At 42.6% G+C, this 15,423-nt stretch overlaps 1 protein-coding gene across 4 annotated transcripts in view; it reads left to right on the top strand.

The window, feature by feature from the left end:
- Positions 1–10,205, top strand: part of ELMOD3 (ELMO domain containing 3) — a 43,999-nt gene extending 33,794 nt beyond the window's left edge. For all 4 annotated transcript variants that reach the window (XM_073588625.1, XM_073588622.1, XM_073588623.1 and 1 more), the window contains exons 12-13: positions 2,308–2,435; positions 4,313–10,205. In XM_073588625.1, coding sequence (XP_073444726.1) covers positions 2,308–2,435; positions 4,313–4,533 — 349 coding nt within the window. In that variant the 3' untranslated portion in view covers positions 4,534–10,205. The remainder of the gene's footprint in view (positions 1–2,307; positions 2,436–4,312) is intronic.
- Positions 10,206–15,423: the final 5,218 nt, after the last annotated feature.

Raw genomic sequence — 15,423 nt, forward strand, 5'->3', positions numbered from 1 at the left:
GCCAGTTTGTTTTATCCCCTTTTAGACTGGTCTCTTTTTTGCTCTGCTTTCAGAATATGCCAGAGTGCTGATATAGTGGGGGGCGAAGTCGTGTGACTTCAGTGTTTTTTGCATCAGACGTCTTGGACTTTTTGCAGGGTTTTTTGTGTGATTGCAAACAGTGTCTTTCCTTTCCTATCCTGTCTAGTCAGTGTGGGCCCCATCATTTGCTTAGTCTATTTTCTTGCCTGTGTTTGTGTTTTCATCTTGTCTCACCAACAATATATGTTTGGGGGCTACTATTCCTTTGGGGTCTGCTCTGGGGCAGTTTAGATGTCCCCTTTCTTGCTTTAGGCTTAGTTAGCTCTCCGGCTGTGCCGAGGCGTCTAGGATCATCGTAGGTACGCTCCACGGCTACTGCTAGTTGTGTGGATAGGATCAGGGGTCTGTAATCCGCTTAGGTACCAACCTCTCTGGTTTTCTGTGGCTTGGCCTGGATCTGCTCTCCTCCTCGGTGACCCATTCATAGCACTCTTGGCATTCTCTTGATGAGCTTCAAGAGCTAGTCACCGGAAATGGTTTTCACTTCACAGGTGTGCCCTGTCAGGTTTAATAAGTGGGATTTCTTGCCTTATAAATGGGATTGGGACCATCAGTTGTGTTGTGCAGAAGTCTGGTGGATACACAGCTGATAGTCCTACTGAATAGACTGTTAGAATTTGTATTATGGCAAGAATAAAGCAGCTCAGTAAAGAAAACGAATGGCCATCATTACTTTAAGAAATGAAGGTCAGTCAGTCTGAAAAATTGGGAAACCTTTGAAAGTGTCCCCATGTGCAGTGGCAAAAACCATCAAGTGCCACAAAGAAACTGGCTCACATGAGGACCGCCCCAGGAAAGAAAGACCAAGAGTCACCTTGGCTGCGGAGGATAAGTTCATCCGAGTCACCAGCAGAAATCGCAGGTTAACAGCAGCTCAGATTAGAGACCAGGTCAATGCCACACAGACTTCTAGCAGCAGACACATCTCTACAACAACTGAGGAGACTTTGAGCAGCAGGCCTTCATGGTAAAATAGCTGCTAGGAAACCACTGCTAAGGACAGGCAACAAGCAGAAGAGACTTGTTTGGGCTAAAGAACACAAGGAATGGACATTAGACCAGTGGAAATCTGTGCTTTGGTCTGATGAGTCCAAATTTGAGATCTTTGGTTCCAACCACCGTGTCTTTGTGCGACGCAGAAAAGGTGAACGGATGGACTCTACATGCCTGGTTCCCACCGTGAAGCATGGAGGAGGAGGTGTGATGGTGTGGGGGTGCTTTGCTGGTGACACTGTTGGGGATTTATTCAGAATTGAAGGCATACTGAACCAGCATGACTACCACAGCATCTTGCAGCGGCATGCTATTCCATCCGGTTTGCGTTTAGTTGGACCATCATTTATAAACAGGACAATGACCCCAAACACACCTCCAGGCTGTGTAAGGGCTATTTGACCAAGAGGGAGAGTGATGGGGTGCTACGCCAGATGACCTGGCCTCCACAGTCACCAGACCTGAACCCAATCGAGATAATTTGAGCTGGACCGCAGAGTGAAGGCAAAAGGGCCAACAAGTGCTAAGCATCTCTGGGAACTCCTTCAAGACTGTTGGAAGACCATTTCCGGTGACTACCTCTTGAAGCTCATCAAGAGAATGCCAAGAGTGTGCAAAGCAGTAATCAAAGCAAAAGGTGGCTACTTTGAAGAACCTAGAATATAAGACATATTTTCAGTTGTTTCACACTTTCTAGTTAATTATATAATTCCACGTGTGTTATTTCATAGTTTTGATGCCTTCAGAGTGAATCTACAATTTTCATAAAGAAAATGCTTTGAATGAGGTGTGTCCAAACTTTTGGTCTGTACTGTGTGTGTGTGTGTGTGTGTGTGTGTGTGTGTGTGTGTGTGTGTGTGTGTGTGTGTGTGTGTGTGTATATATATATATATATATATATATATATATATACTCACACACATCTGTCTGTTAGCCTATAACCTGCAGTAACCACCGATCGACCAAACCGCTGCACGACCAGCTCTACCCTCGCCTACTGTATTATCACCCATCCCTTGAAGATTGTGAGCCCTCGCGGGCAGGGTCCTCTCTCCTCCTGTACCAGTTATGACTTGTATTGTTTAAGATTATTGTACTTGTTTTTATGTATACCCCCCTCACATGTAAAGCGCCATGGAATAAATGGCGCTATAACAATAAATAATAATAATAATAATAATCTGTCCAGGACCTATTTCCATATAGCTGTACGTTGTTTTCTTGTCCGTACAGGGAGTGTAACCGCAGGCAGCAGGTGTTTGCTGTGCTCAATGACCTCTACGTGGCCATTTACTACCATCTGTACCATGTGTGGAAGACCGAGAACAAAACGATCAGCGATTCTGGCTTTATACTGAAAGGTGAGACTAGGGCGTCACATTCAACCTTCCTCCCTCATTTATCCATCCCTCTAGTGTACATATAGTCATGTCTGGTCTTGGATGTCTTTTCATTTCTCATTATGTGTTTTCTATAGACTTGACATATGAGATGCAGTTATATCTCCAGGCACATAAATCCTTCTTTCTCCTCGTAAATCTATATGTGCCAGGGGGCTTAAAGGACTATAATGAATCCCAGTTACATATAATAATTATGAACAGCCCTGACTGTCCTGGGAACACGACTGTTCTGCATGTGCCCTCGGCCCACATGCTGCTTTAATTATAATGCCACTAACAGTCGGAGGCTGTATGTTACTTTTTTATGACTGACCTTGTAAAAGAAAAATATATTTATATTTGTCCTCCCCCCATACCAGCTTCATTCTTCTACAAGGCTTTTATTATTCCCAGAGAATTTCTTTTTTGGGTTCTCTAAGAATGTGAAAAAAAATCCCCCCCATCACATAATTAAAACAGCAGCCCTTCCTAGTCATGTGTCAGGACTGGCTGCAGTCTGAAGAAACACAGCTCCCCGAGACCTGTTTCTCAACTGACAGAAGCGTTGTATCGGACCACACATACCTGATATGTCAGAGAAAGGCTGTGACAGGATAAGAAATAATTCTCGGTTGTCTGATAAAAGGATTTTCTTCTCCAGGAGAACATTAATTTCTTCTTTTGTCACAGCGCTTTTCTTCATCTCACTGGGGTATGTGTGCTTATAATACACCTCTGTCATTTGAGACATAGGTCTCGGGAGCTGTATGTCTTCTCACTGCAGCCCATCTTAGGATGGGCTGCTGTTTGAATAACATCTCAATAGTAATGAACTGCAATGGCAAAAATATCTAGTGGCAAAAGATTGGCTTTTTTTTCTGGGAAAAATACCCTAATACTAATTCTTGATGGCCCTTTTTAATCTGTTTTTACCCTAGCAAGAGTTCAGACCGCTATTTCCATATACTCTCCCGATTCCCCCATACACATAAAGGCGAGCGTGTTTGTATGTGTATTAGAGAACTACTTACGGTATCTTTATGGGATTGGATATTGTATATCCATATTTCCTAGCCTAAATCCCCTGCCAACCCCAAACTTTCCAGACATCATCATCAGGAGAACCATACACATTGTGGTTGCCGAAAAAAACAGGTTTGGGCTTATTTGATGTACTGTGTGTGTTTTTATTGGATTTTCCACATAGAACTTGGTGATAATGAGCTCTATCTTTGGCCTGGAGAACACACTATTGTATAAACTTATCTCGTCCAATTGTTTCGCCCATGTTTTTTTTGTACAATGTTGTGTGATGTCGTTATTGGCATGGTCATAATATCTACAGCTTAAAGAGAATCTGTCTCCAGGTTTTTGTCACTTAATATGAGAGCAGCATGATGTAGAGACCCTGATTCCAGCGATGTCACTTGCTGGGCTGCTTGCTGTAGTTTTGATAAAAACCCAGTTTTTATCAGCAGGAGATTATCACTGGAGGACTAGTAAACCTGCCATGTAGTCCTCCAAATTTATGAGCTCGATATAACCCCGCCCCCACCGCTCAGCGGTAGAGGTCTGTGTACACTGTACGTAGGCAGAAAGCTGCCAATCAGTGGTGGGGGCGGGGTTATATACAGTGCTGCATTCAGAGAACCTAATAGATCTACAGCAGATAAAACAGTGATTTTATCACAACTTCAGCAAGCATCTCAGCAAGTGATACATCGCTGGAATCGGGGTCTCCACACCTACATCATGCTGCTCTAAGGTGGGGTAGCCAAAATGGACAGATTCCCTTTTAACAGAAGCAGATGGGAAGTTACAATTTCACTATTACTGATTCTTCTTTTCTAACATAGAGGTTGAGGTTCTTGCCAAGAAAAAGCCCAAAGACCTTTTCCGCCAGTTAGATGCCCATGTTAAAGAACGTCCTTTACCCAAGGATCTTCCCCTTGAAATCTGGACACACCACCCTGCTGATCAACGGATGGATATTCACGAGGGGAGCCATGCACAGACGGGTGGAATCTGTTTCACCGGGGTGTGTGAGCAGCAGGTGCAGGAGGATAGGCTTATATGAGAATGGGGGCATGCTGTGGGCACAGTGGTAATACTTGATGGCATTAAAACCAGCTGTTGGGTTAATTTGCTCAGCAATTTTATCATTATCCATGTCTGCATTTAAAACAAAAAAAAACTGCGGAATGTAGACTGCTGTAATGGATGATGTTTGGTTATTGCTTATGTAGGGAGTAGTGTATAGACCACATGAAAACACTAAAGTGCGCACCCAGTACAATGTTAGGAATGTAAAATGCTCAGGGCTCCTCACCCAGGCTGATCGTAATGGCACATGCACATCAGTCCAAGGGATGGCAGAACTATCAGCTCTGAACCGTAAATCGTTTGTGATTCCGAGACCAGTTGTAGAATGTCCACCACTTATCCTGATGATGTCTGAGCCATGAATATTCCAGGGAACTTCCATGCACATCTGACCTAAACGTCAGGGATACCCCGATGGTTATCCTAGAGACTGGTTTCTAAAATGATGCTTCCTTTTCTGTAATGTGAATATTTGGGAACCGATTCAGTCCACACAGCCAAAGCTCTGTTTTATTAATTATTTACGCTCAAAACTCTATCTTAATATATCAATATACCAGTAAGAGCCCCATATTTCTGATGCATAGCTCCAAATACAATGTATAAGCCTAAAATATTGCATCCTGTGTGCCTGCAGCCACCACTAGAGGGAGCTTACTGCAGACAGGTTATTCATTGAATTTGCTGACAACTCTGTATTCAGCAAGCTCCCATTCGCCCCCTAGTGTTATCTTCTAAATCTATATCCATGCAGGAGATTTGACACTCTGCATCAGAAAAATGAAGCTCCGACCTTTATAAAGATATATTAAAATAATAATTGGCGCAGAATTTTAAGCATGAAAATGACATGATGATTGTAAAAGGTGGACTTTCACTTTGAGGTGCAATTTATAGTGCCACTCCTGCGGGGTTTTTACATTTTACGGCCAGAGTAGTATCGCTACTGGAAGTTCCCTGCACCCAGTATTACACTTACCAGCCACTGTCTTCTGTTCTCGGCGCCACTCCAATCGTCTCCTGTTGATTGTGACCTGCAGTGTCACAACTCCAAGTCTATGAGAGACAGAACACGGCTCATAGACTTACACTGAGAGTTTGTCACTGTTACCTGTGACTTCTGGGGAGTCAGAAGTTGGGGTCACAAGATGGAGGAGCGGCTACGGGAGAAACATAAGACTGTGGCTGGTAAGTATAAAACTAAGGGCTGGGAATATGCATTATTGATACCACTCTGGCATTGGGAAAAAAAAAACAATACTGGAGTGTTGCTCTAAGGGGGTATTTGGGCAATGGTTGCTGAATATTATTGCTAGAATATGCCATTTATATCTGATTAGTGGAGATTATGATGATTCCTGATTTGTCACCCAGCTTTTCCAGACAGGGAAAAAATTTTTTTTTATCTTTGGCTTTGCTCACATTAGCGTCGAGAAGCTAAAAGAAGCTCGCTTTTGAAGTGATTCTGATGGATACCATTAAAGGGGTTGGTTGTCCTGGCATGGGATACAAGTCTGCAGTCGCATTGTGACCGCAGTCTTATGAATTCTTACAGCATGCAGTATGCCCGCTGTCAGGATTTTGCAGTGTCGGCTGTGCATTGTATGCGATTTGCTTATATGCGGTCACATGCCAACTAGACTTGAGCGGCCTCGTTCAATACAAGTGAATTGCCGCCATGTTTATATGAGCCCTTGGTCCCAGTGGCCTCCTCTTCTGCTTTCATTTTGTCCTTCTCGCCTTCTAAGAGCTATAACTTTTTTTTTTTTTTTTCTTTCGATCTATAGAGTTACGTCAGGGCTTCTTTTTTGCGGTACGAGCTGTAGGTTTGTTTGTTTTTTTTAATCTTTACCATTTTGGGAACAGTACGACTTTCTCATCCTTCTTGACCCCCCCAAAAAAAACCCTAATACTGCCATTTCTAATATTTTTTTGCGGGGTAAAAGTCCACCCATAGGTCATAAAGTTGTTGTTGAGGCCAATGAACTTCTGAAGAGACACATTCCCCAATTTTCAACCTTTTCATCGCTGCTGTCATTGTTAGCGGCATCTATATGAGGTCATTCTGCTGCGATCAGATCCCTCTCCGATCATGTGTATAACACATTTCTTGAGCCCGTGGGACTCTGCCCAGTTTCACTGGGTTCTGACACCGGTTCCACTATCGTTATCTCTTTCTGGCAAAGCTGGTTTCAAAAATAATAAAAGGCCATCATTACAAAAATGGGGGGAGATGTAGGAAACCATCTTTGTTACCAATAGCAACCAATCAGAACTCAGCTATCATTTTCCAGGGGCAGAGTATAACATGAATGCTGCGCTGTGATTGGTGGCCATGCTTGGCTTATGTTTGATTCCCTCACGATTCTTGTGTAATATGATTCTCTGGGAAAGCTGAATGATATCTGATATGGCAGCAATTACACAGCTTTTTCCTGAATGACAAATGTGACTTGGTATATAATTATGTACTCCCCAACATGGTAGAAAATGGTGTCTGTCAGGAAAAGCTGTGTGACTGTAGCCTGAGGAGATTAATTTTCAGATATATTAGTTGTCATCCAGTATCTGATATTATTAAAGACCCTCTAAATAGACTTTATTAACTCGGCAGGAGAAAAATCTTGGGTCTGTTCCCCGGTCTTGTTGTATCCCTCAAAATAAGGGGAGGCGGTAATTTCTGGCGGCGGCCGCCACCCTCACCGAATGTTGCACGTCCCCATTTGTCGTCCACAGCCTCTCCCATGGGTCCCTGGTGAATTGACTGTGATGCTGAAGGGGTACACGCTGACATTTTAGCCACACGTGTGGCACAATTTGCCTGTACAGGCAGCTTAGCACTTTTCCGCCATCAGCAGCCATTTTGTTTTAGTCCACATAAATGGCCTGTTTCTATGGTAATGTAGTAAATAAATGGCGGGATAGCTTTTTATTTTGTAATAATTATTTATTTTTATAAAATGGGAAAAGGGGGGTAGCTAAGCAGATTCAGCATGTGTATTAGTAGCCAACGTTTTGTTTTTTGGTCTTTTTTTCTGACGTACCCTTATCACTTATGTATTCACCAACCAACTTTGTAAACCTTTTTGCTTAAATGCATAGATGTTTTGTTTTTTTTTATGACTAAAAATATAATTGGGTTGCATTAGAAATGTTGCACCCTTTGTCTTCTAGAGCCTCTGTGTTACCTGCAGAATGGGTTAACTGAGGATCCATCAGTGAGCTGTTCTGAGAGTTTCTAACTCCCTTCAGCAGATTTATGACCACAGACCACATCAAAGTTGAATGTGCCGGGAAATCCAGGGCCTGTAAAAGCCAAACGGTGCAAAAATTGTAATGAAACCAAATTGTAAAAATGATTCTTTTTTTTTTTCCCTAAATACATGCACTTAAGTAAAAAAAAAAAAAAGAAGTCTCCTCAGGTGGTGGACTTCCCCTTTTTTGTCATGGAAATTCTCATTGAATAACTTTTATCCATCCACCCATATATCACTACACAGGTTACAACTTAATGTTTTCTGGTCCTGTGACTACTTGGTTACGGTATATTCTTTGGTGTGACCTGTGTTAAAGGGTGAGTGCTGCATAAAAAGTGAAAACGGTTGCTGTAAGATATAAATATGGGGACAGTCATGAGTTGAAGCTATTGGCCTCTGGTGTCTGCCACTTTCTGCACTCTTAAGATTAATAGTTTTCCGAGAGTGTTCTTCAGGCATGTAGTCCATGTTGTCTCCTACTTATACAGATGGACACAACGTCCCAAAAATCGTATACCACCCCAGTGAGTGGTAAACATTGGGGAATATTCCCAACTAGAGTTGGTTTGAATACGTTTGCCAGACCCAATCCAGCGGCCACGTTAGTAATCTGGGAGCACTGGACGGAAGCCATGAAATTCCGCCTCTTACATGACCGCATCCACGACCTTTCTTTTTGTTTCACTGACCTTGTGCATCACGGCCCAACAGTGAAATCGCACTAGGCCAAATAATGAAAAGATGAGCCTCGGATACTGTCGGGTAAGAGGCGGTGCACAGCGCTGCCGTCCAGTGGGTACGGATTACTAACTAGGTCGCTTGATCAGAATACAAAATTTTTTCCTCCTTATGTATATCATTAGAAGAAAGGTTACAAAAAAAAATCAGATTTTAACAAATCTTAGTCACGCATTTCTTGGGCTACATTCACACTTGGGTTTTGACATTTCCTTTATCTGTTGCATTTTTTGGAACATACAGAAGTAATATGTAAAAAATGGATTGTTGCATAACTGATATAAGCGAAAGCTGTAGTGCCCACCCCCCCATTGATATTACGGGGCCTCTATGGGTTTTGTTATGAGTCCATATATTTTTATTTTTTTTAGAATGGAAGAAAAAGTCCTGCATTTCTGAAAACAGACACATAAATGAACTCATTCAGACCCTATAACTACAAGTTTTGCCTCTGCTTCTGCTTGTATGTGTTACGCAAATTTTTTAAAAACTCCTTCCATTAACCTTTTCCTAAAAATGGAACATATAAGCAGAATGTCAGAATGCAAACGTGAACGTAGCCTTACTTGTAGTGATCGGGAGTTATCTTCAGAGCTGCACTCGCAATTCTTCATCGATCTTGCCTCAACATCTTATGTGATCTCTTGTAACTCAGGGTGGAGGAGATGACAATGTTCTTATTACAGATAACAATAAACTTGAAATAAAGATTACATCTCACACATGGCAGACATTGAGCCTGCAATGAATTCTGAGAGATTACAGCTCAGAAACAAACAGAATTATGAATGCAGCACTGGGCAATAAAATAGACAGTAACTTGGGATCCGGACACAAAAGGCGTTATTAATACAAATGTTTTCTATCTGTAAACTGTGTAATGCTAGAAGGGGAAAATCGGCTTCCTTTCGACAGCCCGCTTTAGTAATCAGATTTTTCGAAATCTCTATTATGGGGACGGGATTTATTTATTTATTTTTTTTATGCATTAAATCTTCCTTGCCTTATGACTGCACAATCACCAGCATGGCCTCTTTGCCAATTTTTGGGCATTTTCTATATTGGTATCAGTCAATGATTGCTATTTTGTGTGATTTGTAAAGAATTGATACATTTTCGCCCAATTCCAGTTTTGCACCAGGGCCTAAAGTTTCATATATTACCTGAAGGCACAGCATACAACGGCAATATATCCTTCACACTAGGGATCTATCGTGATTATCACTAATTACATGCATCATTTTATTTATTTGGTGGAGCTGATGAAACATGATTGCACTTAGGCGGCTGTAAAGGGCTGCAGTCGTGACGTCCGTGCCATCTTCTATTTCGGTATATTAGGCTGAGAGGCTCGGCACTATGGAGTACCGTCTGCGTAGTCTCGAAGCTAGAAGCCAGCAGATGTCTACCGTTGAAAGGCATACTGTTACTGTGAATGAATGTTGTATATGATATTTTAAGAATAATTGTGAATTTTAGATGGCTTATTAAAAATCGGAGGAAATAGTAATTATTATTAGTTCATGCTATGGACTTTTATGACATGTATATGATCCTGGAGCACTTGCTGTATGTGTACTGTTCTTCTTGGGAATGTGATGCTTTGTAATATGTGCATGTGCAACAATAAATCTGTGCATGATATTTTAAACTTTGTCTCTGGATTCTCATATTAATGTTGAACATCCACTCAGGTTGTAAGGGAGTCTCAGAATCAAGTTGGTTTGTTTCACAGAGGCACAACATTTCACGGTCTTCCGAAAAAGAAGAATCTGCTTTCGATTTCTGCAGGAGTCCCCATCAACTCAGCAATGCAAAATTCACTGATTCACAGCCTGACCTTGCAAGCTTCCTAGGAACATAGCCTCTACCACACAATGGCCTAGTATGTCATTGTGGGTCTCTTAATGTGTAGCTTTTACTACAGGTTGGCTTGTTGTGCCTTTACGGATCTTTTAGAGGGTAACCTCTAACACAGCTTGGCCTAGTATGCCTCTATGGGTCTCTTAGAGGGTAACATCTACCACAACTAGGCCTAACTTCCCTCTATAGGTCTCTTAGATGTACCCTCTACCACTGCTTGGCCTAGCATACCTGTATGGGTCTCTTGGAGGGCAACCTCTATCACAACTAGGCCTAACATACCTATTCATGGGTCTCGTAATGGGTAATTTATAGCAGAGCTTCTTTTGTTATGCCCTTACCAATCTTTTAGAAGGTAACCTCTACCACTGCTTCGCCTAGCATGCCTGTAGGGGTCTCTTGGAGGGTAACGTCTACCACAACTAGGTCTAACATACCTATATGGGACTCTTCGACTGTAACCTGTACGATCGCTTGGCCTAGCAAGTCTTCATGGGTCTCTTAGAGGGTAACTTCTACCACAACTAGGCCTAACTTGCCTCTGTGGGTCTGTTAGATGTAACCTCTACCACTAGCATGCCTCTATGGCTCTCTTAAGATGGTATCCTCTAACACAACTAGGCCTAAATTGCCTCTATTGGTCTCTTAGAGGATAACCTTTATGACAGCTTGGCCTAGCATGCCTTCGTGGGTCTCTTAGTGGGTAGCTTGTACTACAGCTTGGCTTGTTATGGCCTTAAGGTTCTCTTAGAAAGTAACCTCTACCACTGCTCAGCCTAGCATGCCTCCATGGATCTCTTGGTGACTATCTTTTACCACAGTTGCCCTGCCCAGGCATGAAATTGTATTAGTCACTTAATTGCACTGGATCCTTGTGGCGACTGTACAATTTATGATAAAAGATCTCAAGAAGTAATACTTAAAGAATTGTCCTCTTTACCCCATCAGACAAATTGCACTTTTTTGCATGGAGGATATGCTTTGTAGAACATTCAGGAAGGCTAACCACTTTTCCACTGCTTAGTTTGCCTTTGTATCAACCCACCAGCTTGTCTCATGGTGGTTACAAACAGGCGTGGTGGTCTGCAACTGGTTGCTTTGATAATGCCGATATAGTAATGCAACACTTGTTCCTATGGTGATGCCAAACTTTGTATGGGTTCACACTAAGAACGGACTCCTCTTCCTATAAAATGACAGTCCCGCTAGCAGTGACACTGGTAACAGTCTGTACATCTGGTGCCACACACAGCCATTTGATAAACAACACCACAAAAGGACCAAGAAAGGTGTAAGAACACAAACATACTGGGGAGGGGCGAAAACAAAGATAAAAGGGAAAACACAAAAAGACCATTAAGGGAAAAATAAAGGTTGCACCTCCTAACAACAAGGTGATGGGGAGAAGGAAAGCTATCCTGTAAAATACTATCATGGGTTCGCATTAAAAGGGTAAAGAAGACCCTGTTTATCTGAGAGTGGCACAGAATAGAGGTGAAACGCTAAACTTGGCAATCATAAAGTTTTATATGATTTGACTTAGTATTGATATGTAAAACACTGCCAGCATGAGGAGCTCTTTGACTGTGTGGATGGGGAGAGCAGGACTTGGGCCGTTTCTGTGAGTCTTGCAAACTAATTACCATGTGTAATAAAAATAAAATAGAAAACCATGTATCCCCAAGCTGGTAGTCTCACCCTCTACCCCATATCTCATGCACATACGGGAATAGCATTTCCCTTTAAAACGCTGACATGTAAAATCTTGTTATAGCTAAGAAAGAGCTGCCATAGCTAACATTAAGATTAGGGTCCCGAATCATCAAAGCTTTTTCATCTGAACTCTCACATAAAACCGTTTGAAATGTCACAATTTTTGTGCAAAAAAATTAGTTTCAGAAATATTTTGCTGATTTTATGCCAGTTTTAGCTAGCTCAGCCAACGTTTTGAAATATTGGTAAAATCTTTGCAGGATGGGGGCCAAGCACGGCCAGCAAATTCATCATAATTTCTGGCACAAATGTGGTGTAAATTATGACAGCACGTCCTCCAGTCTTTGACTGAATTTGGAAAGATGTGCAAAATTTTATAATTGTTCCACACACCAGCACACTCTTATCAAAAGTGTCATGCAAAATCCCAGTCTTGATGAATCAGGAAAAAGTGTTCATACTGATTTCTCAACTGCTTGACCAATTACCACTATAATCAGTCTTCCTATTGCACCAAATGTTTGGATATGTAAAAACAGATTGGAGTCGATCCACTTTATTGTCACTCCAACCTGAAAAGATTCATGGAGAAATGCCCGAAGATTCAGACGTGTAAAAAGTCATATACCGAGACAGTCTTGATGTTAATGTACTCTGTATGAAACTTCATGGATTCCGCCATAGTCTGCAGCTGAGATTTTCTGTGTCGGACCCTGACCTTTGTGTTTTCTTTAAAGGGAACCTGTCATGAAAAAAAAAAATGCTGTTAACCTGCAAATATGGTGTTAGTCTTCAGCTTCATAGTGTTCTGATGCTGCCCGGCGCCCACACTGCCTGGAGGAAATTAACTTTCTTCCTCGGGCTTTCAGTCATAGGGGTGGGCCGATGCGGCTTCAGTCACTGCCCAGTGCATAGTGAGCATCAGCTGTAAGTGTACCTCCCGACACTGACTGACAGCCTGCTCTGTATCAGAGCTACGACTGAAAGCCTGAGGCTGTCGGGAGGAATAAAGTTGCCGTAATTTCCTCCCGGCAACGTGGCTATCAGTGCGGAAGCTGGGCAGCTTCTGAACGCTATTAACCCAATATCTGCAGTTTAATAGTGTTTTTTATTTTTACATGAGAGGTTCCCTTTAAAATGAAATATTCCATAATAAAGCATCTACAACAATAAGGTGACTCTACTTGGACAACCTTCCTTTTACTATTGCCATGAGTGTAAATAGTTGGCTGGATTGTGTGGGTCACGGTGGCTTTCCAAGAATGGATTTTTGGATCTCATCGCTGGAATACCCTCATCTTCCCAGGTCTTCTTGCTCAGATAGGACCAGAATTCCTACTGATCACCTATAAAACGGCACTTTTACAAAACATTTGACATGTCATAGTTTTGATAGTTGATGCTCTAGGTGCTGAGCCCCACATCGATCGATGAAATTAAGGAGCAAAACGCTAGAGACTGAAGATGACCTTGAAGGAGTTGTATGCTTCTGAACACCACCTTACTAGGACACATGGAGGTGAAAAGAAAATGTGATCCTCCCGCTGTGGTCCGCAGTACTCCTCCACCGGCAGCACTGCAACCCCATCAGTCTCCTGACATCAACCTTTCACATCAGCTTTACTTTACAAAAACAATTTTAGCAATAGTATTTATGAGAAATGTCAAATTCATTTGTCTGCAGGTCCTACGAAAAAACTGTGTCCATGGTAACAGACTACAAATAAACCATGTGTAGTCTGATCCTGTAGAGCTAATCAGCTGAATGTGTATTAGGCCACGTTCAGTATTTAGTGAGTTTTTTACCTCAGTATTTGTAAGTAAGTCAAAATCAGGAGTGAAACAATCAGAGGAACAGTATAATAGAAACCCGTCCCCACTTCTGTATTTATCACCCTCTCCTGGTTTTGGCTTACAGATACTGAGGTAAAATATTGACCAAATACTGAACTTGTGAACATGGCCCTTAAAGGACAAATAAAAAGGAGTGTGACTTCAGCATTTGACTTCAATACGTTGGTTTTGTAGCCTATAACCATAGAGATTTATGGTAGCTGTAGGCTCAAAATGGTAGGAAATTTTCAATCAACACTATTTGTGATCTTGCTGTATTTTTTAAAATTATTTTAGCTGCATTGGAACACAAAAAAAATATATATTTCAATGACGGACTTACCCTTTTAAAGAGATGAAGTGAACCATCCTATTGATGGGCTCCTTTAAGGCAGGGATGGGGAACCTCCGGCTCAGAAGCCGCAAACTGTCCTTTTCTGTGGGTTCCAGGGCAGATTCCCGTGGACCTTCTAATTAATCCTGAGACTGAGCACGTGCACGCAGTGTTCAGTACAGAATGTTGTGGCACGGACACTGAAGACGCTGATGCACCTTGGAGTCAGCGTGATCTGCTCCCTGGCCCCACCAACGACAACAGCAACGGCAGCCCCAGCCCGTTCTGTGATGCGCATATGCCGCCAGCCCCTCCTGTGATGCCTATATGGCCCTCAGCTCCTCCTATGGCGCATATATGGCTCCCAGCCCCTCCTGTGATGCATATATGGCCCTCAGACCCTCCTGTGATGCATATATGGCCCTCAGACCCTCCTGTGATGCGTATATGGCCCCCAGCCCCTCTTGTGATGCGTATATGGTCCTCAGACCCTCCTGTGATGCGTATATGGTCCTCAGACCCTCCTGTGATGCGTATATGGCCCCCCAGACCCTCGTGATGCGTATATGGCCCCCAGCCCCTCCTGTGATGCATATATGGCCCCCAGACCCTCCTGTGATGTATATATGCCCCCATCCCCTCCTGTGATGTATATATGCCCCCAGCCCCTCATGTGAAGTATATATGCCCCCAGCTGCTCCTGTGATGCGTCTATGGCCCCAGCCGCTTCTGTGATGCGTATATGCCCACAGCCCCTCCTGTGATGTATATAAGCGCCCAGCCCTTCCTGTGATGTATATAAGCGCCCAGCCCTTCCTGTGATGTATATATGCCCCCATTCCCTCCTGTGATGTATATATGCGCCCAGCCCCTCCTGTGATGTATATATGCCCCCAGCCCCTCCTGTGATGTATATATGCCCCCAGCCCCTCCTGTGATGTACAGTGCCTTGCAAAAGTATTCGGCCCCCTGGAACTTTTCAACCTTTTCCCAAATATTATGCTTCAAACTTAAAGATACAAAATGTAAATTTTTGGTGAAGAATCAACAACAAGTGGGACACAATTGTAAAGTTGAACGAAATTTATTGGTTATTTTAAATTTTTGTGGAAATACAAAAACTCAA

Source organism: Dendrobates tinctorius, unplaced genomic scaffold (genome assembly GCF_039654945.1).
Source record: "Dendrobates tinctorius isolate UK_male_01 unplaced genomic scaffold, ASM3965494v1 ptg000104l, whole genome shotgun sequence".
In the NCBI taxonomy this organism is placed as follows: Eukaryota; Metazoa; Chordata; class Amphibia; order Anura; family Dendrobatidae; genus Dendrobates; species Dendrobates tinctorius.